This window comes from Scyliorhinus torazame, chromosome 1, assembly GCF_047496885.1.
Source record: "Scyliorhinus torazame isolate Kashiwa2021f chromosome 1, sScyTor2.1, whole genome shotgun sequence".
Classification (NCBI taxonomy): domain Eukaryota; kingdom Metazoa; phylum Chordata; class Chondrichthyes; order Carcharhiniformes; family Scyliorhinidae; genus Scyliorhinus; species Scyliorhinus torazame.
In genome coordinates this window covers 408,872,750-408,894,917 of record NC_092707.1, presented here as the reverse complement: position 1 = coordinate 408,894,917, position 22,168 = coordinate 408,872,750, and the positions used below count along the sequence as shown (strand labels likewise).

Below are 22,168 nucleotides of genomic sequence, written 5' to 3'. Positions count from 1 at the left end.
GGTTAGGATCTGGAACGTACTGTCTGAGAGTGAGGTGGAGGCAGATTCACACAGCGAGTGGTTAGAATCTGGAATGTACTGTCTGAGTGTGTGGTGGAGGCAGATTCACACAGGGAGTGGTTTGGATCCGGAATGTTCTGTCTGAGAGTGTGGTGGGGGCAGTTTCACACAGCGAGTGGTTAGGATCCGGAATGTTCTGTCTGAGAATGTGGTGGAGGCAGATTCAAGCAACGAGTGTTTACGATCCGGAATGTTCTGTCTGTGAGTGTGGTGGAGGCAGATTCACACAGGGAGTGGTTAGGATCCGGAATGTTCTGTCTGTGAGTGTGGTGGAGTCAGATTCACACAGCGAGGGGTTAGGATCCGGAATGTTCTGTCTGTGAGTGTGGTGGTGGCAGATTCACACAGCGAGTGGTAAGGATCCGGAATGTTCTGTCTGAGAGTGTGGTGGAGACAGATTCACACAGCGAGTGGTTAGGATCCTGAATGTTCTGCCTGTGAGTGTGGAGGAGAAAGATTCACACGGCGAGTGGTTAGGATCCGGAATGTTCTATCTGAGAGTGTGGTGGAGACAGATTCACACAGGGACTGGTTCGGATCCGGAATGTACTGTCTGAGAGTGCGGTGGAGACAGATTCAAACAACGAGTGGTTATGATCCGGAATGTTCTGTCTGTGAGTGTGGTGGAGGCAGACTCACACAGCGAGTGGTTAGGATCTGGAATGTTCTGTCTGAGAGTGTGGTGGAGACAGATTCTCACAGCGAGTGGTTAGGATCCGGAATGTTCTGTCTGAGAGTGTGGTGGAGGCAGATTCACACAGCGAGTGGTTAGGATCTGGAATGTTCTGTCTGAGAGTGTGGTGGAGACAGATTCACACAGCGAGTTGTTAGGATCTGGAATGTTCTGTCTGTGAGTGTGGTGCGGGCAGTTTCACACAGGGAGTGGTTAGGATCCGGAATGTTCTGTCTCAGAGTGTGGTGGAGGCAGATTCACACAACGAATGGTTAGGATCTGGAATGTACTGTCTGAGAGTGTGGTGGAGGCAGAATCACACAGGGAGTGGTTAGGATCTGGAATGTACTGTCTGAGAGTGTCGTGGAGACAGATTCACACAGAGAGTGGATAGGATCTGGAATGTTCTGTCTGAGAGTGTGGTGGAGTAATATTAACACAGCGAGTGGTTAGGATCCGGAATGTACTGTCAGTGAGTGTGGTGGAGACAGATTCACACAGCAATTGGTTAGGATCCGGAGTGTTCTATCTGAGAGTGTGGTGGAGGCAGATTCACACAGCGAGTGGTTAGGATCCGGAATGTTCTGTCTGTGAGTGTGGTGGAGACAGATTCACACAGCGAGTGGTTAGGATCTGTAATGTACTGTCTGAGAGTGTGGTGGAGACATTCACACAGCGAGTGGTTAGCATCTGGAACGTATTGTCTGTCAGTGTGGTGGAGATAGATTCACACAATGAGTGGTTAGGATCAGGAATGTTCTGTCTGAGAGTGTGGTGGAGACAGATTCACACAGTGAGTGGTTAGGATCCGGAATGTACTGTCTGAGAGTGTGGTGGAGACAGATTCACACAGCGTGTGGTTAGGATCCGGAATGTTCTGTCTGAGAGTGTGGTGGAGACAGATTCACACAGCGAGTGGTTAGGATCCGGAATGTTCTGTCTGAGAGTGATGTGGAGGCAGATTCACACAGCGAGTGGTAAGGATCTGTAATGTACTGTCTGAGAGTGTGGTGGAGACAGATTCACACAGCAATTGGTTAGGATCCGGAATGTTCTGTCTGAGAGTGTGGTGGAGGCAGATTCACACAACGAGTGGTTAGGATCTGGAATGTACTGTCTGAGAGTGTGGTGGAGACAGATTCACACAGCGAGTGGTTAGGATCTGGAATGTACTGTCTGAGAGTGTGGTGGAGACAGATTCACACAGCGAGTGGTCAGGATCCGGAATGTTCTGTCTGAGAGTGTGGTGGAGGCAGATTCACACAGCGAGTGGTTAGGATCTAGAATGTACTGTCTGAGAGTGTGGTGTAGACAGATTCACACAGCGAGTGGTTAGGATCCGGAATGTTCGGTCTGTGAGTGTGGTGGAGGCAGATTCACACAGCGAGTGGTTAGGATCTGGAATGTTCTGTCTGAGAGTGTGGTGGAGACAGATTCACACAGCGAGTGGTTAGGATCTGTAATGTACTGTCTGTGAGTGTGGTGGAGACAGATTCACACAGCGAGTGGTTAGGATCTGTAATGTACTGTCTGTGAGTGTGGTGGAGACAGATTCACACAGCGAGTGGTTAGGATCCGGAATGTTCTGCCTGTGAGTGTGGAGGAGAAAGATTCACACGCGAGTGGTTAGGATCCGGAATGTTCTGTCTCTGTGTGGTGGAGGCAGATTCACACAGCGAGTGGTTAGGATCTGGAATGTTCTGTCTGAGAGTGTGGTGGAGACAGATTCACACAGCGAGTGGTTAGGATCCGGAATGTTCTGTCTGAGAGTGTGGTGGGGGCAGTTTCACACAGGGAGTGGTTAGGATCTGGAATGTACTGTCTGAGAGTGTAGCGGAGGCAGATTCACACAGCGAGTGGTTAGGATCTGGAATGTTCTGTCTGAGAATGTGGTGGAGACAGATTCACACAACGAGTGGTTAGGGTCTGGAATGTACTGTCTGAGAGTGTGGTGGAGACAGATTCACACAGCGAGTGGTTAGGATCTGGAATGTTCTGTCTGAGAGTGTGGTGGAGACAGATTCACACAGCGAGTGGTTAGGATCTGGAATGTTCTGTCTGAGAGTGTGGTGGAGACAGATTCACACAGCGAGTCGTTAGGATCTGGAATGTTCTGTCTGAGAGTGTGGTGCAGACAGATTCACACAGCGAGTGGTTAGGATCCGGAATGTTCTGTCTGTGAGTGTGGTGGAGACAGATTTTCACAGCGAGTGGTTAGGATCCGGAATGTTCTGTCTGTGAGTGTGGTGGTGGCAGATTCACACAGCGAGTGGTTAGGATCCGGAATGTTCTGTCTGAGAGTGTGGTGGAGACAGATTCACACAGCGAGTGGTTAGGATCCGGAATGTTCTGCCTGTGAGTGTGGAGGAGAAAGATTCACACGGCGAGTGGTTAGGATCCGGAATGTTCTATCTGAGAGTGTGGTGGAGACAGATTCACACAGGGACTGGTTCGGATCCGGAATGTACTGTCTGAGAGTGCGGTGGAGACAGATTCAAACAACGAGTGGTTAGGATCCGGAATGTTCTGTCTGTGAGTGTGGTGGAGGCAGATTCACACAGCGAGTGGTTAGGATCTGGAATGTTCTGTCTGAGAGTGTGGTGGAGGCAGATTCACACAGCGAGTGGTTAGGATCCGGAATGTTCTGTCTGAGTGTGTGGTGGGGGCAGTTTCACACAGCGAGTGGTTAGGATCCGGAATGTACTGTCTGTGAGTTTGGTGGAGTCAGATTCACACAGCGAGTGGTTAGGATCTGGAATGTACTGTCTGAGAGTGTGGTGGAGACAGATTCACACAGCGAGTGGTTAGGATCCGGAATGTACTGTCTGAGAGTGTGGTGGAGGCAGATTCACACAGCGAGTGGTTAGGATCTGGAATGTATGGTCTGAGAGTGTGGTGGAGACAGATTCACACTGCGAGTGGTTAGGATCTGGAATGTATGGTCTGAGAGTGTGGTGGAGACAGATTCACACAGCGAGTGGTTAGGATCCGGAATGTACTGTCTGAGAGTGTGGTGGAGGCAGATTCACACAGCGAGTGGTTAGGATCCGGAATGTACTGTCTGAGAGTGTGGTGGAGGCAGATTCACACAGCGAGTGGTTAGGATCTGGAATGTATGGTCTGAGAGTGTGGTGGAGACAGATTCACACAGCGAGTGGTTAGGATCTGGAATGTATGGTCTGAGAGTGTGGTGGAGACAGATTCACACGGCGAGTGGTTAGGATCTGGAATGCACTGTCTGAGAGTGTGGTGGAGGCAGATTCACACAGCGAGTGGTTAGGATCTGGAATGTATGGTCTGAAAGTGTGGTGGAGACAGATTCACACTGCGAGTGGTTAGGATCTGGAATGTATGGTCTGAGATTTTGATGGAGGCAGTTTCACACAGCGAGTGGTTTGGATCCGGAATGTTCTGTCTGAGAGTGTGGTGGGGGCATTTTCACACAGCGAGTGGTTACGATCCGGAATGTTCTGTCTGAGAATGTGGTGGAGGCAGATTCAAGCAACGAGTGTTTACGATCCGGAATGTTCTGTCTGTGAGTGTGGTGGAGGCAGATTCACACAGGGAGTGGTTAGGATCCGGAATGTTCTGTCTGTGAGTGTGGTGGAGACAGATTCACACAGCGAGGGGTTAGGATCCGGAATGTTCTGTCTGTGAGTGTGGTGGTGGCAGATTCACACAGCGAGTGGTTAGGATCCGGAATGTTCTGTCTGAGAGTGTGGTGGAGACAGATTCACACAGCGAGTGGTTAGGATCCTGAATATTCTGCCTGTGAGTGTGGAGGAGAAAGATTCACACGGCGAGTGGTTAGGATCCGGAATGTTCTATCTGAGAGTGTGGTGGAGACAGATTCACACAGGGACTGGTTCGGATCCGGAATGTACTGTCTGAGAGTGCGGTGTAGACAGATTCAAACAACGAGTGGTTAGGATCCGGAATGTTCTGTCTGTGAGTGTGGTGGAGGCAGACTCACACAGCGATTGGTTAGGATCTGGAATGTTCTGTCTGAGAGTGTGGTGGAGACAGATTCTCACAGCGAGTGGTTAGGATCCGGAATGTTCTGTCTGAGAGTGTGGTGGGGGCAGTTTCACACAGGGAGTGGTTAGGATCTGGAATGTACTGTCTGAGAGTGTGGTGGAGGCAGATTCACACAGCGAGTGGTTAGGATCCGGAATGTTCTGTCTGAGAGTGTGGTGGAGGCAGATTCCCACAGCGAGTTGTTAGGATCTGGAATGTTCTGTCTGTGAGTGTGGTGCGGGCAGTTTCACACAGGGAGTGGTTAGGATCCGGAATGTTCTGTCTCAGAGTGTGGTGGAGGCAGATTCACACAACGAATGGTTAGGATCTGGAATGTACTGTCTGAGAGTGTGGTGGAGGCAGAATCACACAGGGAGTGGTTAGGATCTGGAATGTACTGTCTGAGAGTGTCGTGGAGACAGATTCACACAGAGAGTGGATAGGATCTGGAATGTTCTGTCTGAGAGTGTGGTGGAGTAATATTAACACAGCGAGTGGTTAGGATCCGGAATGTACTGTCAGTGAGTGTGGTGGAGACAGATTCACACAGCAATTGGTTAGGATCCGGAATGTTCTATCTGAGAGTGTGGTGGAGGCAGATTCACACAGCGAGTGGTTAGGATCCGGAATGTTCTGTCTGTGAGTGTGGTGGAGACAGATTCACACAGCTAGTGGTTAGCATCTGGAACGTATTGTCTGTGAGTGTGGTGGAGATAGATTCACACAATGAGTGGTTAGGATCCGGAATGTTCTGTCTGAGAGTGTGGTGGAGACAGATTCACACAGCGAGTGGTAAGGATCGGTAATGTACTGTCTGAGAGTGTGGTGGAGACAGATTCACACAGCAAGTGGTTAGGATCCGGAATGTTCTGTCTGAGAGTGTGGTGGAGGCAGATTCACACAACGAGTGGTTAGGATCTGGAATGTACTGTCTGAGAGTGTGGTGGAGACAGATTCACACAGCGAGTGGTTAGGATCTGGAATGTACTGTCTGAGAGTGTGGTGGAGACAGATTCACACAGCGAGTGGTCAGGTTCCGGAATGTTCTGTCTGAGAGTGTGGTGGAGGCAGATTCACACAGCGAGTGGTTAGGATCTAGAATGTACTGTCTGAGAGTGTGGTGTAGACAGATTCACACAGCGAGTGGTTAGGATCCGGAATGTTCTGTCTGTGAGTGTGGTCGAGGCAGATTCACACTGCGAGTGGTTCGGATCCGAAATGTTCTGTCTGACAGTGTGGTGGAGGCAGATTCAAACAGCGAGTGGTTAGGATCCGGAATGTTCTGTCTGTGTGTGTGGTGGAGGCAGATTCACACAGCGAGTGGTTAGGATCCGGAATGTACTGTCTGAGAGTGTGGTGGAGACAGATTCAAACAACGAGTTGTTAGGATCCGGAATGTACTGTCTGCGAGTGCGGTGGAGATAGATTCACACAGCGAGTGGTTAGGATCTGGAATGTTCTGTCTGAGAGTGTGGTGGAGGCAGATTCACACAGCGAGTGGTTAGGATCCGAAATGTTCTGTCTGAGAGTGTGGTGGAGGCAGATTCACACAGCGAGTGGTTAGGATCCGGAATGTTCTGTCTGTGAGTGTGGTGGAGACAGATTCACACAGCGAGTGGTTAGGATCCGAAATGTTCTGTCTGAGAGTGTGGTGGAGGCAGATTCACACAGCGAGTGGTTAGGATCCGGAATGTTCTGTCTGAGAGTGTGGTGGAGGCAGATTCACACAACGAATGGTTAGGATCTGGAATGTACTGTCTGAGAGTGTGGTGGAGGCAGAATCACACAGGGAGTGGTTAGGATCTGGAATGTACTGTCTGAGAGTGTCGTGGAGACAGATTCACACAGAGAGTGGATAGGATCTGGAATGTTCTGTCTGAGAGTGTGGTGGAGTAATATTAACACAGCGAGTGGTTAGGATCCGGAATGTACTGTCAGTGAGTGTGGTGGAGGCAGATTCACACAGCGAGTGGTTAGGATCTGGAATGTACTGTCTGAGAGTGTGGTGGAGGCAGATTCACACAGGGAGTGGTTAGGATCTGGAATGTACTGTCTGAGAGTGTGGTGGAGACAGATTCACACAGCGAGTGGTTAGGATCCGGAATGTTCTGTCTGAGAGTGTGGTGGAGACAGATTCACACAGCGAGTGGTCAGGATCCGGAATGTTCTGTCTGAGAGTGTGGTGCAGACAGATTCACGCAGCGAGTGGTTAGGATCTGGAATGTTCTGTCTGAGAGTGTGGTGGAGGCAGATTCACACAGCGAGTGGTTAGGATCCGGAATGTTCTGTCTGAGTTTGTGGTGGAGGCAGATTCACACAGCGAGTGGTTAGGATCCGGAATGTTCTGTCTGTGAGTGTGGTGGAGGCAGATTCACACAGCGAGTGGTTAGGATCTGGAATGTTCTGTCTGAGAGTGTGGTGGAGGCAGATTCACACAGCGAGTGGTTAGGATCCGGAATGTTCTGTCTGGGTGTGTGGTGGAGGCAGATTCACACAGCGAGTGGTTCGGATCCGGAATGTTCTGTCTGTGAGTGTGGTGCGGGCAGTTTCACACAGGGAGTGGTTAGGATCTGGAATGTACTGTCTGAGAGTGTGGTGGAGGCAGATTCACACAGCGACTGGTTAGGATCCGGAATGTTCTGTCTGTGAGTGTGGTGCGGGCAGTTTCACACAGGGAGTGGTTAGGATCTGGAATGTACTGTCTGAGAGTGTGGTGGAGGCAGATTCACACAGCGAGTGGTTAGGATCCGGAATGTTCTGTCTGAGAGTGTGATGGAGGCAGATTCACACAGCGAGTGGTTAGGATCCGTAATGTACTGTCAGAGTGTGTGGTGGAGACAGATTCACACAGTGAGTGGTTAGGATCCGGAATGTTCTGTCTGAGAGTGTGGTGGAGACAGATTCAAACAACGAGAGGTTAGGATCCGGAATGTTCTGTCTGTGAGTGTGGTGGAGACAGATTCACACAGCGAGTGGTTAGGATCTGGAATGTACTGTCTGTGAGTGTGGTGGAGACAGATTCACACAGCGAGTGGTTAGGATCTGGAACGTACTGTCTGATTGTGTGGTGGAGACAGATTCACACAGCGAGTGGTTAGGATCCGGAATGTTCTGCCTGAGAGTGTGGTGGAGACAGATTCACACAGCGAGTGGTTAGGATCTGGAATGTTCTGTCTGAGAGTGTGGTGGAGACAGATTCACACAGCGAGTGGTTAGGATCCGGAATGTTCTGTCTGAGAGTGAGGTGGAGACAGATTCACACAGCGAGTGGTTAGGTTCCGGAATGTTCTGTCTGAGAGTGTGGTGGAGACAGATTCAAAGAACGAGTGGTTAGGATCCGGAATGTTCTGTCTGTGAGTGTGGTGGAGGCAGATTCACACTGCGAGTGGTTAGGATCCGAAATGTTCTGTCTGACAGTGTGGTGGAGGCAGATTCAAACAACGAGTGGTTAGGATCCGGAATGTTCTGTCTGTGTGTGTGGTGGAGGCAGATTCACACAGCGAGTGGTTAGGATCCGGAATGTACTGTCTGAGAGTGTGGTGGAGACAGATTCAAACAACGAGTTGTTAGGATCCGGAATGTACTGTCTGCGAGTGCGGTGGAGATAGATTCACACAGCGAGTGGTTAGGATCTGGAATGTTCTGTCTGAGAGTGTGGTGGAGGCAGATTCACACAGCGAGTGGTTAGGATCCGAAATGTTCTGTCTGAGAGTGTGGTGGAGGCAGATTCACACAGCGAGTGGTTAGGATCCGGAATGTTCTGTCTGTGAGTGTGGTGGAGACAGATTCACACAGCGAGTGGTTAGGATCCGAAATGTTCTGTCTGAGAGTGTGGTGGAGGCAGATTCACACAGCGAGTGGTTAGGATCCGGAATGTTCTGTCTGAGAGTGTGGTGGAGGCAGATTCACACAACGAATGGTTAGGATCTGGAATGTACTGTCTGAGAGTGTGGTGGAGGCAGAATCACACAGGGAGTGGTTAGGATCTGGAATGTACTGTCTGAGAGTGTCGTGGAGACAGATTCACACAGAGAGTGGATAGGATCTGGAATGTTCTGTCTGAGAGTGTGGTGGAGTAATATTAACACAGCGAGTGGTTAGGATCCGGAATGTACTGTCAGTGAGTGTGGTGGAGACAGATTCACACAGCAATTGGTTAGGATCCGGAATGTTCTGTCTGAGAGTGTGGTGGAGGCAGATTCACACAGCGAGTGGTTAGGATCCGGAATGTTCTGTCTGTGAGTGTGGTGGAGACAGATTCACACAGCGAGTGGTTAGGATCTGTAATGTACTGTCTGAGAGTGTGGTGGAGACAGATTCACACAGCGAGTGGTTAGCATCTGGAACGTATTGTCTGTGAGTGTGGTGGAGATAGATTCACACAGTGAGTGGTTAGGATCCGGAATGTTCTGTCTGAGAGTGTGGTGGAGACAGATTCACACAGCGAGTGGTAAGGATCTGTAATGTACTGTCTGAGAGTGTGGTGGAGACAGATTCACACAGCAAGTGGTTAGGATCCGGAATGTTCTGTCTGAGAGTGTGGTGGAGGCATATTCACACAACGAGTGGTTAGGATCTGGAATGTACTGTCTGAGAGTGTGGTGGAGACAGATTCACACAGCGAGTGGTTAGGATCTGGAATGTACTGTCTGAGAGTGTGGTGGAGACAGATTCACACAGCGAGTGGTCAGGATCCGGAATGTTCTGTCTGAGAGTGTGGTGGAGGCAGATTCACACAGCGAGTGGTTAGGATCTAGAATGTACTGTCTGAGAGTGTGGTGCAGACAGATTCACACAGGGAGTGGTTAGGATCCGGAATGTTCGGTCTGTGAGTGTGGTGGAGGCAGATTCACACAGCGAGTGGTTAGGATCTGGAATGTACTGTCTGAGAGTGTGGTGGAGGCAGATTCACACAGCGAGTGGTTAGGGTCCGGAATGTACTGTCTGAGAGTGTGGTGGAGGCAGATTCACACAGCGAGTGGTTAGGATCTGGAATGTACTGTCTGAGAGTGTGGTGGAGGCAGATTCACACAGGGAGTGGTTAGGATCTGGAATGTACTGTCTGAGAGTGTGGTGGAGACAGATTCACACAGCGAGTGGTTAGGATCCGGAATGTTCTGTCTGAGAGTGTGGTGGAGACAGATTCACACAGCGAGTGGTCAGGATCCGGAATGTTCTGTCTGAGAGTGTGGTGCAGACAGATTCACGCAGCGAGTGGTTAGGATCTGGAATGTTCTGTCTGAGAGTGTGGTGGAGGCAGATTCACACAGCGAGTGGTTAGGATCCGGAATGTTCTGTCTGAGTGTGTGTTGGAGGCAGATTCACACAGCGAGTGGTTAGGATCCGGAATGTTCTGTCTGTGAGTGTGGTGGAGGCAGATTCACACAGCGAGTGGTTAGGATCTGGAATGTTCTGTCTGAGAGTGTGGTGGAGGCAGATTCACACAGCGAGTGGTTAGGATCCGGAATGTTCTGTCTGGGTGTGTGGTGGAGGCAGATTCACACAGCGAGTGGTTAGGATCCGGAATGTTCTGTCTGTGAGTGTGGTGGAGGCAGATTCACACAGCGAGTGGTTAGGATCCGGAATGTTCTGTCTGTGAGTGTGGTGCGGGCAGTTTCACACAGGGAGTGGTTAGGATCTGGAATGTACTGTCTGAGAGTGTGGTGGAGGCAGATTCACACAGCGAGTGGTTTGGATCCGGAATGTTCTGTCTGTGAGTGTGGTGCGGGCAGTTTCACACAGGGAGTGGTTATGATCTGGAATGTACTGTCTGAGAGTGTGGTGGAGGCAGATTCACACAGCGAGTGGTTAGGATCCGGAATGTTCTGTCTGTGAGTGTGATGGAGGCAGATTCACACAGCGAGTGGTTAGGATCCGGAATGTACTGTCAGAGTGTGTGGTGGAGACAGATTCACACAGTGAGTGGTTAGGATCCGGAATGTTCTGTCTGAGAGTGTGGTGGAGACAGATTCAAACAACGAGAGGTTAGGATCCGGAATGTTCTGTCTGTGAGTGTGGTGGAGGCAGATTCACACAGCGAGTGGTTAGGATCTGGAATGTACTGTCTGTGAGTGTGGTGGAGACAGATTCACACAGCGAGTGGTTAGGATCTGGAACGTACTGTCTGATTGTGTGGTGGAGACAGATTCACACAGCGAGTGGTTAGGATCCGGAATGTTCTGCCTGAGAGTGTGGTGGAGACAGATTCACACAGCGAGTGGTTAGGATCTGGAATGTTCTGTCTGAGAGTGTGGTGGAGACAGATTCACACAGCGAGTGGTTAGGATCCGGAATGTTCTGTCTGAGAGTGAGGTGGAGACAGATTCACACAGCGAGTGGTTAGGATCCGAAATGTTCTGTCTGAGAGTGTGGTGGAGGCAGATTCACACAGCGAGTGGTTAGGATCCGGAATGTTCTGTCTGTGAGTGTGGTGGAGACAGATTCACACAGCGAGTGGTTAGGATCTGGAACGTACTGTCTGATTGTGTGGTGGAGACAGATTCACACAGCGAGTGGTTAGGATCCGGAATGTTCTGCCTGAGAGTGTGGTGGAGACAGATTCACACAGCGAGTGGTTAGGATCTGGAATGTTCTGTCTGAGAGTGTGGTGGAGACAGATTCACACAGCGAGTGGTTAGGATCCGGAATGTTCTGTCTGAGAGTGAGGTGGAGACAGATTCACACAGCGAGTGGTTAGGTTCCGGAATGTTCTGTCTGAGAGTGTGGTGGAGACAGATTCAAAGAACGAGTGGTTAGGATCCGGAATGTTCTGTCTGTGAGTGTGGTGGAGGCAGATTCACACTGCGAGTGGTTAGGATCCGAAATGTTCTGTCTGACAGTGTGGTGGAGGCAGATTCAAACAACGAGTGGTTAGGATCCGGAATGTTCTGTCTGTGTGTGTGGTGGAGGCAGATTCACACAGCGAGTGGTTAGGATCCGGAATGTACTGTCTGAGAGTGTGGTGGAGACAGATTCAAACAACGAGTTGTTAGGATCCGGAATGTACTGTCTGCGAGTGCGGTGGAGATAGATTCACACAGCGAGTGGTTAGGATCTGGAATGTTCTGTCTGAGAGTGTGGTGGAGGCAGATTCACACAGCGAGTGGTTAGGATCCGAAATGTTCTGTCTGAGAGTGTGGTGGAGGCAGATTCACACAGCGAGTGGTTAGGATCCGGAATGTTCTGTCTGTGAGTGTGGTGGAGACAGATTCACACAGCGAGTGGTTAGGATCCGAAATGTTCTGTCTGAGAGTGTGGTGGAGGCAGATTCACACAGCGAGTGGTTAGGATCCGGAATGTTCTGTCTGAGAGTGTGGTGGAGGCAGATTCACACAACGAATGGTTAGGATCTGGAATGTACTGTCTGAGAGTGTGGTGGAGGCAGAATCACACAGGGAGTGGTTAGGATCTGGAATGTACTGTCTGAGAGTGTCGTGGAGACAGATTCACACAGAGAGTGGATAGGATCTGGAATGTTCTGTCTGAGAGTGTGGTGGAGTAATATTAACACAGCGAGTGGTTAGGATCCGGAATGTACTGTCAGTGAGTGTGGTGGAGACAGATTCACACAGCAATTGGTTAGGATCCGGAATGTTCTGTCTGAGAGTGTGGTGGAGGCAGATTCACACAGCGAGTGGTTAGGATCCGGAATGTTCTGTCTGTGAGTGTGGTGGAGACAGATTCACACAGCGAGTGGTTAGGATCTGTAATGTACTGTATGAGAGTGTGGTGGAGACAGATTCACACAGCGAGTGGTTAGCATCTGGAACGTATTGTCTGTGAGTGTGGTGGAGATAGATTCACACAGTGAGTGGTTAGGATCCGGAATGTTCTGTCTGAGAGTGTGGTGGAGACAGATTCACACAGCGAGTGGTAAGGATCTGTAATGTACTGTCTGAGAGTGTGGTGGAGACAGATTCACACAGCAAGTGGTTAGGATCCGGAATGTTCTGTCTGAGAGTGTGGTGGAGGCATATTCACACAACGAGTGGTTAGGATCTGGAATGTACTGTCTGAGAGTGTGGTGGAGACAGATTCACACAGCGAGTGGTTAGGATCTGGAATGTACTGTCTGAGAGTGTGGTGGAGACAGATTCACACAGCGAGTGGTCAGGATCCGGAATGTTCTGTCTGAGAGTGTGGTGGAGGCAGATTCACACAGCGAGTGGTTAGGATCTAGAATGTACTGTCTGAGAGTGTGGTGCAGACAGATTCACACAGGGAGTGGTTAGGATCCGGAATGTTCGGTCTGTGAGTGTGGTGGAGGCAGATTCACACAGCGAGTGGTTAGGATCTGGAATGTACTGTCTGAGAGTGTGGTGGAGGCAGATTCACACAGCGAGTGGTTAGGGTCCGGAATGTACTGTCTGAGAGTGTGGTGGAGGCAGATTCACACAGCGAGTGGTTAGGATCTGGAATGTACTGTCTGAGAGTGTGGTGGAGGCAGATTCACACAGGGAGTGGTTAGGATCTGGAATGTACTGTCTGAGAGTGTGGTGGAGACAGATTCACACAGCGAGTGGTTAGGATCCGGAATGTTCTGTCTGAGAGTGTGGTGGAGACAGATTCACACAGCGAGTGGTCAGGATCCGGAATGTTCTGTCTGAGAGTGTGGTGCAGACAGATTCACGCAGCGAGTGGTTAGGATCTGGAATGTTCTGTCTGAGAGTGTGGTGGAGGCAGATTCACACAGCGAGTGGTTAGGATCCGGAATGTTCTGTCTGAGTGTGTGTTGGAGGCAGATTCACACAGCGAGTGGTTAGGATCCGGAATGTTCTGTCTGTGAGTGTGGTGGAGGCAGATTCACACAGCGAGTGGTTAGGATCTGGAATGTTCTGTCTGAGAGTGTGGTGGAGGCAGATTCACACAGCGAGTGGTTAGGATCCGGAATGTTCTGTCTGGGTGTGTGGTGGAGGCAGATTCACACAGCGAGTGGTTAGGATCCGGAATGTTCTGTCTGTGAGTGTGGTGGAGGCAGATTCACACAGCGAGTGGTTAGGATCCGGAATGTTCTGTCTGTGAGTGTGGTGCGGGCAGTTTCACACAGGGAGTGGTTAGGATCTGGAATGTACTGTCTGAGAGTGTGGTGGAGGCAGATTCACACAGCGAGTGGTTTGGATCCGGAATGTTCTGTCTGTGAGTGTGGTGCGGGCAGTTTCACACAGGGAGTGGTTATGATCTGGAATGTACTGTCTGAGAGTGTGGTGGAGGCAGATTCACACAGCGAGTGGTTAGGATCCGGAATGTTCTGTCTGTGAGTGTGATGGAGGCAGATTCACACAGCGAGTGGTTAGGATCCGGAATGTACTGTCAGAGTGTGTGGTGGAGACAGATTCACACAGTGAGTGGTTAGGATCCGGAATGTTCTGTCTGAGAGTGTGGTGGAGACAGATTCAAACAACGAGAGGTTAGGATCCGGAATGTTCTGTCTGTGAGTGTGGTGGAGGCAGATTCACACAGCGAGTGGTTAGGATCTGGAATGTACTGTCTGTGAGTGTGGTGGAGACAGATTCACACAGCGAGTGGTTAGGATCTGGAACGTACTGTCTGATTGTGTGGTGGAGACAGATTCACACAGCGAGTGGTTAGGATCCGGAATGTTCTGCCTGAGAGTGTGGTGGAGACAGATTCACACAGCGAGTGGTTAGGATCTGGAATGTTCTGTCTGAGAGTGTGGTGGAGACAGATTCACACAGCGAGTGGTTAGGATCCGGAATGTTCTGTCTGAGAGTGAGGTGGAGACAGATTCACACAGCGAGTGGTTAGGATCCGAAATGTTCTGTCTGAGAGTGTGGTGGAGGCAGATTCACACAGCGAGTGGTTAGGATCCGGAATGTTCTGTCTGTGAGTGTGGTGGAGACAGATTCACACAGCGAGTGGTTAGGATCCGAAATGTTCTGTCTGAGAGTGTGGTGGAGGCAGATTCACACAGCGAGTGGTTAGGATCCGGAATGTTCTGTCTGAGAGTGTGGTGGAGGCAGATTCACACAACGAATGGTTAGGATCTGGAATGTACTGTCTGAGAGTGTGGTGGAGGCAGATTCACACAGCGAGTGGTTAGGATCTGGAATGTACTGTCTGTGAGTGTCGTGGAGACAGATTCACACAGCGAGTGGTTAGGATCCGGAATGTTCTGTCTGAGAGTGTGGTGGAGTAATATTCACACAGCGAGTGGTTAGGATCCGGAATGTACTGTCTGTGAGTGTGGTGGAGGCAGATTCACACAGCGAGTGGTTAGGATCTGGAATGCACTGTCTGTGAGTGTGGTGGAGACAGATTCACACAGCGAGTGGTTAGGATCTGGAATGTACGGTCTGAGAGTGTGGTGGAGACAGATTCACACAGCGAGTGGTGAGGATCTGGAATGTACGGTCTGAGAGTGTGGTGGAGGCAGATTCACACAGCGAGTGGTTAGGATCCGGAATGTACTGTCTGAGAGTGTGGTGGAGGCAGATTCACACAGCGAGTGGTTAGGATCTGGAACGTACTGTCTGTGAGTGTGGTGGAGGCAGATTCACACAGCGAGTGGTTAGAATCTGGAATGTACTGTCTGAGTGTGTGGTGGAGGCAGATTCAAACAACGAGTGGTTAGGATCCGGAATGTTCTGTCTGTGAGTGTGGTGGAGGCAGATTCATACAGGGGGTGGTTTGGATCCGGAATGTTCTGTCTGTGAGTGTGGTGGGGGCAGTTTCACACAGAGAGTGGTTAGGATCTGGAATGTACTGTCTGAGAGTGTGGTGGAGGCAGATTCACACAGCGAATGGTTAGGATCCGGAATGTTCTGTCTGTGAGTGCGGTGGTGGTAGATTCACACAGCGAGTGGTTAGGATCCGGAATGTTCTGTCTGAGAGTGTTGTGGAGACAGATTCACACAGTGAGTGGTTAGGATCTGGAATGTACTGTCTGAGAGTGTGGTGGAGGCAGATTCACACAGCGAGTGGTTAGGATCTGGAATGTTCTGTCTGTGAGTGTGGTGGAGACAGATTCACACAGCGAGTGGTTAGGATCTGGAATGTACTGTCTGAGAGTGTGGTGGAGACAGATTCACACAGCGAGTAGTTAGGATCCGGAATGTTCTGTCTGAGAGTGTGGTGGAGGCAAATACACACAGCGAGTGGTTAGGATCTGGAATGTACTGTCTAAGAGTATGGTGGAGGCAGATTCACACAGCGAGTGGTTAGGATCTGGAATGTACTATCTGAGAGTGTGGTGGAGGCAGATTCACACAGCGAGTTGCTAGGATCTGGAATGTACTGTCTGAGAGTGTGGTGGAGACAGATTCACACAGCGAGTGGTTAGGATCCGGAATGTTCTGTCTGAGAGTGTGGTGGAGACAGATTCACACAGCGAGTGGTTAGGATCTGGAATGTACTATCTGAGAGTGTGGTGGAGACAGATTCACACAGCGAGTGGTTAGGATCTGGAATGTTCTCTCCGAGAGTGTGGTGGTGGCAGATTCACACAGCGAGCGGTTAGCATCCGGAATGTTCTGTCTGTGAGTGTGGTGGAGACCGATTTAATCATAGCTTTCACACGGAATCTAAATGATAATGTGAAAAAGAGATTACATGGCACGGTGAGTATAAACACACTGTCACTTCACCACAAACTCACAGCAGTGATTGTGAACAGCAGTGAATGTGAGCATTGGTGATTGTGAGCATTGGTGATTGTGAGCATTGGTGATTGTGAGCATTGGTGATTGTGAACAGCAGTGAATGTGAGCATTGGTGATTATTAACAGCAGTGAATGTGAGCATTGGTGATTGTGAGCAGCCGTGATTGTGAGCATTGGTGATTGTGATCATTGGTGATTGTGAACAGCGGTGATTGTGAACAGCAGTGAATGTGAGCATCGGTGATTGTGAGCAGCAGTGAATGTGAGATTGGTGATTGTGAACAGCAGTGATTATGGACAGCAGTGAATGTGAGCATTGGTGATTGTGAACCACAGTGATTGTGAACAGCAGTGAATGTGAGCATTGGTGATTGTGAACACCAGTGAATGTGAGCATTGGTGATTGTGAGCAGCAGTGAATGTGAGCAGCATGGATTGTGAGCAGCAATGAGTCTAAACATCAGTGATTGTGAGCAGCAGTGATTGTAAACAACATTGATTGAGAGCAGCAGTGATTGTGAGCCTTGGTGACTGTGAACAGCAGTGATTGTGAGCAGCATTGATTGTGAGCAGCAGTGAGTCTAAACATCAGTGATTGTGAGCAGCAGTGATTGTAAACATCAGTGATTGAGAGCAGCAGTGATTGTAAACAGCATTGATTGTGAGCAGCAGTGATTGTGAGCCTTGGTGACTGTGAACAGCGGTGATTGTGAGCAGCATTGATTGTGAGCAGCAGTGAGTCTAAACATCAGTGATTGTGAGCAGCAGTGATTCTAAACAACATTGATTGTGAGCAGCAGTGATTGTGAGCCTTGGTGATTGTGAACAGCAGTGATTGTGAGCATAAGTGTTTGTGAACAGCAGTGATTGTGAACAGCAGTGAATGTGAGTATCGGTTATTGTGAATATCAGTGATTGAGAGCAGCAGTGACTGTAAACTGCATTGATTGTGAGCAGCAGTGATTGTGAGCCTTGGTGACTGTGAACAGCAGTGATTGTGAGCAGCATTGATTGTGAGCAGCAGTGAGTGTAAACATCAGTGCTTGTGAGAAGCAGTGATTGTAAACAACATTGATTGTGAGCAGCAGTGATTGTGAGCAGCCGTGATGTGAGCAGCAGTGATTGTGCGCAGCAGTGATGGTGCACATTAGTGATTGTGAACGGCGCTGATTGTGAGCAGCAGTGATTGTGAACAGCAGGCATTGTGAACATTTGTGATCATGAATATTAATGATGGTGAACATTAGTGATTGTGAACATTAGCGATTGATCACAGATCTGAGTTATATCTTACCACGTCAATCAGCTGAGCAATGGAAAGTCCAAAGTTGACGATGACAGCGTCTGAAGTGTTGGGCACGGGTCTGGTCCATCGATTGTAGCCAGTGAAGAGATGTTTGAAGAGTCTCTCCTCTGCCTGTGAGCGAGTCTTCTCCTGGCAGTAAACTAGAGAAGAGACCAGGGGTGAGAGTGAGGCGCTTGGTGAAGGTCGTGGTTAGTGATTGAACACATTTGTTCCAGACAGGCATGAGAGAAAATTAAAACTTATGTTTCCTTCTCTTTCTGTCCATAATCAGATTGATCCGAATCTAACCATTCATCCTCTCACACACATACAGACATGAGAAAAATACAGTTAAAAAGAATAGTGCACTTTTGCAAGTCACAAATGAAGAAGTGGGGATTGCCTCATGTCGATGTAGATCTGGGTAAGAAGCGATTCGTTTCCACTCTTCACTTGAATTCAATAACCAAAGTCATATTTCAAAGTGTGAGGAAATAGAGGTAGTTTTAAGTAACTTATGTTTGCATGCATGTGGGGGTGTTGTGCATCAGTTCGATTTATAGTTTGCCGTTTTAGCATCACTTTCAAAGATGCCTGCATTTTAATGAGGTTTTGCAACCTTTACAGTGGGACCACCAAATGGTTGTCAAGCAACCAGGAGCCCATAGCGACAGCAAAAACAGCTTTAGCTCAGTTAAAGGAAGGTGACCCAGTGGACGCGTTCCACAGAAACTTCCAGAACAGGCACAACTGAGCAAAGGGACAGGAAGCAAATCGCAAACTAAAGAACAGAAACGGTGCCAAAACCAGGGAGAAGACAGAAGGAAGCTCCAAGGAGACATTCCAGTCATAAGGAAAAGAACAGGAATCTGGAAGAGGTCCTGTTGAGTGAAACTAGGAGCGAGGGGCAGAGGCTCCAAATCAAAAGACAGGGCTGGAAGGTGCAGACCTGGAATAATGTGGGCTTGTGAGAAGCCAGAGATCCAAGTGGACCCAAAGGTTGGTGACTCCTCACTACGGCCAGTGAAGCAGCGGTGTTCTGGTGGCCTACCTGGGTATCTGAAAGAGTGAGTGGAAGGTGAAGCTTGAATGCACGCGATTATCCAGAGGAGACGAAATATCGGAAGGAGAGGTTGAAACCCTGGAGGTGGATCCTTGGTGAAGAAATTCACGAGGAAGTGTCATTTGGGAGAAGATTCAAAGATGTTTTCTCTGAGAATGGAGATTGGAAACCCTTGTGTGAAAGGTAGAGTTCCAGTGAGATCAGTTGGCTCCTAATATGACATATTGTCGGGTGGCATGGACTTACTGTGAACGTTAGAGTATGAGGAAGATTTTGTAACTTGTGTTATCCTTGCAAGTCTGTATCTATCTGTAATGATAAAGCTGGAGTGAATAGTATGAGATTATTTCATAGAATTTACAGTGCAGAAGGAGGCCATTCGTCCCATCGAGAAAGAGCCTCAGCTGTTGTTTCTTGCTGTGCTGTCTGCAGGCTGACTGCTGCTTGTAATGAGTAACATTGATTATCTGAAAACAGTTTTGACCACATGGTCTCCCATTGTCCACCCAGAATGGCTTGAAGGTCAAAGTCAGTGCTGCACAATGAGGGATGGATGATGACCAATCACACCGACTTGTGATTTAACTGGTTTCTCTGCAGCTCTTTTTATAAGTTTCGAGCTCAGGGACAATGCTGTTCATCGATTTTAAATTTTGGCCCAAGCCAATAAGCGGTGTCAATGTTTAAAAAAATTACACGAACTAGGATGTGGGCATCTCAGGTAAGGCTTCCATTTGTTGGCCATCCGTAATTGCCCTTGAACTGAGTGTCTCGCTCAAACATTTCAGAGGGCAGCTGAGAGTAAACCCCATTGCGGTGGGACTGGAGTCACATGTAGGCCAGGCCGGGTAAGGAAGGCAGATTTCCTTCCCGAAAGGACCTGAGTGGACCAGATGGGTTTTTAGAACAATCTTTGATACTGAGACTAGCTTTCAATTCCAGATAGATTGATTGCTTGAATTTGAATACCCTCACCAGCAGCCATGATGGGATTTGAACCCATGTCCCCAAGTCCTGGGCCTCTGGATCACTGGTCCAGTGACATTTAGGGAAGCATGGTAGCATTGTGGATAGCACAATTGCTTCACAGCTCCAGGGTCCCAGGTCGATTCCGGCTTGGGTCACTGTCTGTGCGGAGTCTGTACGTTCTCCCCGTGTGTGCGTGGGTTTCCTCCGGGTGCTCCGGTTTCCTCCCACAGTACAAAGATGTGCGGGTTAGGTGGATTGGCCATGATAAATTGCCATTAGTATCCAAAATTGCCCTTAGTGTTGGGTGGGGTTACTGGGTTATGGGGATAGGGTGGAGGTGTTGACCTTGGGTAGGGTGCTCTTTCCAAGAGCCGGTGCAGACTCAATGGGCCGAATGGCCTCCTTCTGCACTGTGAATTCTATGATTATCATCACACAAACTTCCATCCCATTCCACAACTGGATTCATCATCGTCTGTCCATCCAAGAGAGGTACTCTTCCTCTGGTCATTCAATGTGACTTGAGATACTTCTGAGTCTATGCATCAATTGCGAAAGTCACTCCACCCTTGGCAGTCATCTTAGCAGCCTTTCGATGTCCATTCTCCACATCATTTTAAAAAGAAATGGCAGTTCCAGGAAATTCTACATTGATTTTCTTTACTCTTTCATGTGATGAGAGCTTCGCTGGTTAGGCCAGCAATTGTTGCCCATCCCTAATTGTCCTTGAGAAGGTGGTGGTGTGATGCCTTCTTGAACCACTGCAGTCCCCGGGACGTAGGTACATCCACGGAGCTGTTAGGGAGGGAGTTCCAGGGTTTTGACCCAGCGACAGTGAAGGAACGGCCGATACACTTCCAACTCAGGATGGTGTGTGACTTGGAGGGCAAAAGACTGCCAATCAACACGTATTTGAGCAGAAAGTGGCAGCAGGGCAGCCGGACGCAAGGGGGACGTGTCCAGGCCAGGGAGTTTGCAGCTGAGAACAAGACGGGACAGAATTTAAACATTTGATTCGTGTCATTGAATGATTGAGGGTGGAAGACAAGAACAAACCGCCGCTGATAAAAATAAGACTGCCAAGAAGGACAGCTCAGAATGCAGTGTCAGCGGACAATGAATCAAGGAGCTCCCTTTAGACAGAGCATACATGGAATGGAAAGGAATCGAGTGATTGATCTTGTGGTCAGCTTCGTATGAAATCAAACTTAACACTCAGAAAAAAGCTTTGCAGTGTTTGGGGACAAAGTTATTCTGCTATTTCTCGCCATAAAATCCATCAATTCAGAGCTACATACATCAGTTCCTGGAGCAGCAAGAGTGGACCAGTTCCTGGACCAGGAACCAGGTGAAAGAGTGGTGCCACACAGATAATGTAAAATCGTTGAATTGAGACAGGTCTTAAACTCAGGAAAGTCACGTTCCTGAGAGAACGGAGGATAAGTATGGGAAGTTTAGGAAGCCTTGGATAACGAGGGATATTGTGAACCTCGTCAAAAAGAAAAAGGAGACTATTGTACGGTCTAGAATGGTGGGAACAGTCGGGACCCTTGAGGCGTATAAAGAAAGTAGATAGGTACTTAAGCGGGAAATTAGTATGACTAGGAAGGATCATGAAACTTCCTTGGCGAGTAGGATTAAGGTGAATCTCAAAGCTTTTTATTCGTATGTAAAAAGCAAGAGGGTGGCCAGGGAAAGGATTGGACCACTTAAGGACAGTGGGGGGAGTCTATGTGTTGAGCCAGAGGAAATGGGCGAGGTACTAAATGAATATTTTGCATCAGTGTTCACCAAAGAAAGGGACTTAGTGGAAGATGATTCTTGGGTAGGGTGTGTGGACGGGTCACGTTGACATTGAAAAGGAGGAGGTATTGGGTCTTTTTAAAGATACTAAGGCAGATAAATCTCCTGGGCCAGATTGGATTTACCCCAGAATACTGAGGGGAGCAAGGGTGAAAATTGCTGGGGCCTTGACTGACATCTTTGTATCCTCATTGGCTACAGGTGAGATCCCAGAGGACTGGCGAATAGCTAATGTGGTAGCGCTTTGTAATAAAGGTAGCAGGGATAATCCTGGAAACTATAGGCCGGTGAGCCTCACGTCGGCAGTAGGTAAATTGTTGGAGAAAATTCTTTTTTTTAAATAAAGTTAGAGTACCCAATTCATTTTTTCCAATTAAGGGGCAATTTAGCGTGGTCAATCCACCTACCCTGCACATCTTTGGGTTGTGGGGTGAGACCCACACAGACACGGGGAGAATGTACAAACTCCACACGGACAGTGACCCAGGGCCGGGACAAAACCTGGGACCTTGGCTCTGTGAGGCAGCAGTGCTAACCACTGCATCACCGTGCTGCCCATATTGGATAGAATCCTCGGGACAGGATTTATACCCATTTGGAGACAAACAAAGAACAAAGAACAAAAGTACAGCACAGGAACAGGCCCTTCGGCCCTCCAAGCCTGTGCCGACCATGCTGCC

The 22,168-nt window shown here is 49.1% G+C and overlaps 1 protein-coding gene across 1 annotated transcript in view; it reads right to left on the bottom strand.

Annotated features, from left to right (window-relative positions):
• LOC140428333 (neuronal acetylcholine receptor subunit alpha-2-like) overlaps positions 1–22,168 on the bottom strand; it is a 453,821-nt gene that overhangs the window by 263,774 nt on the left and 167,879 nt on the right. Inside the window, exon 3 of the mRNA XM_072514690.1 lies at positions 17,663–17,814. Within this exon, the coding sequence (XP_072370791.1) occupies positions 17,663–17,814 (152 nt within the window). The remainder of the gene's footprint in view (positions 1–17,662; positions 17,815–22,168) is intronic.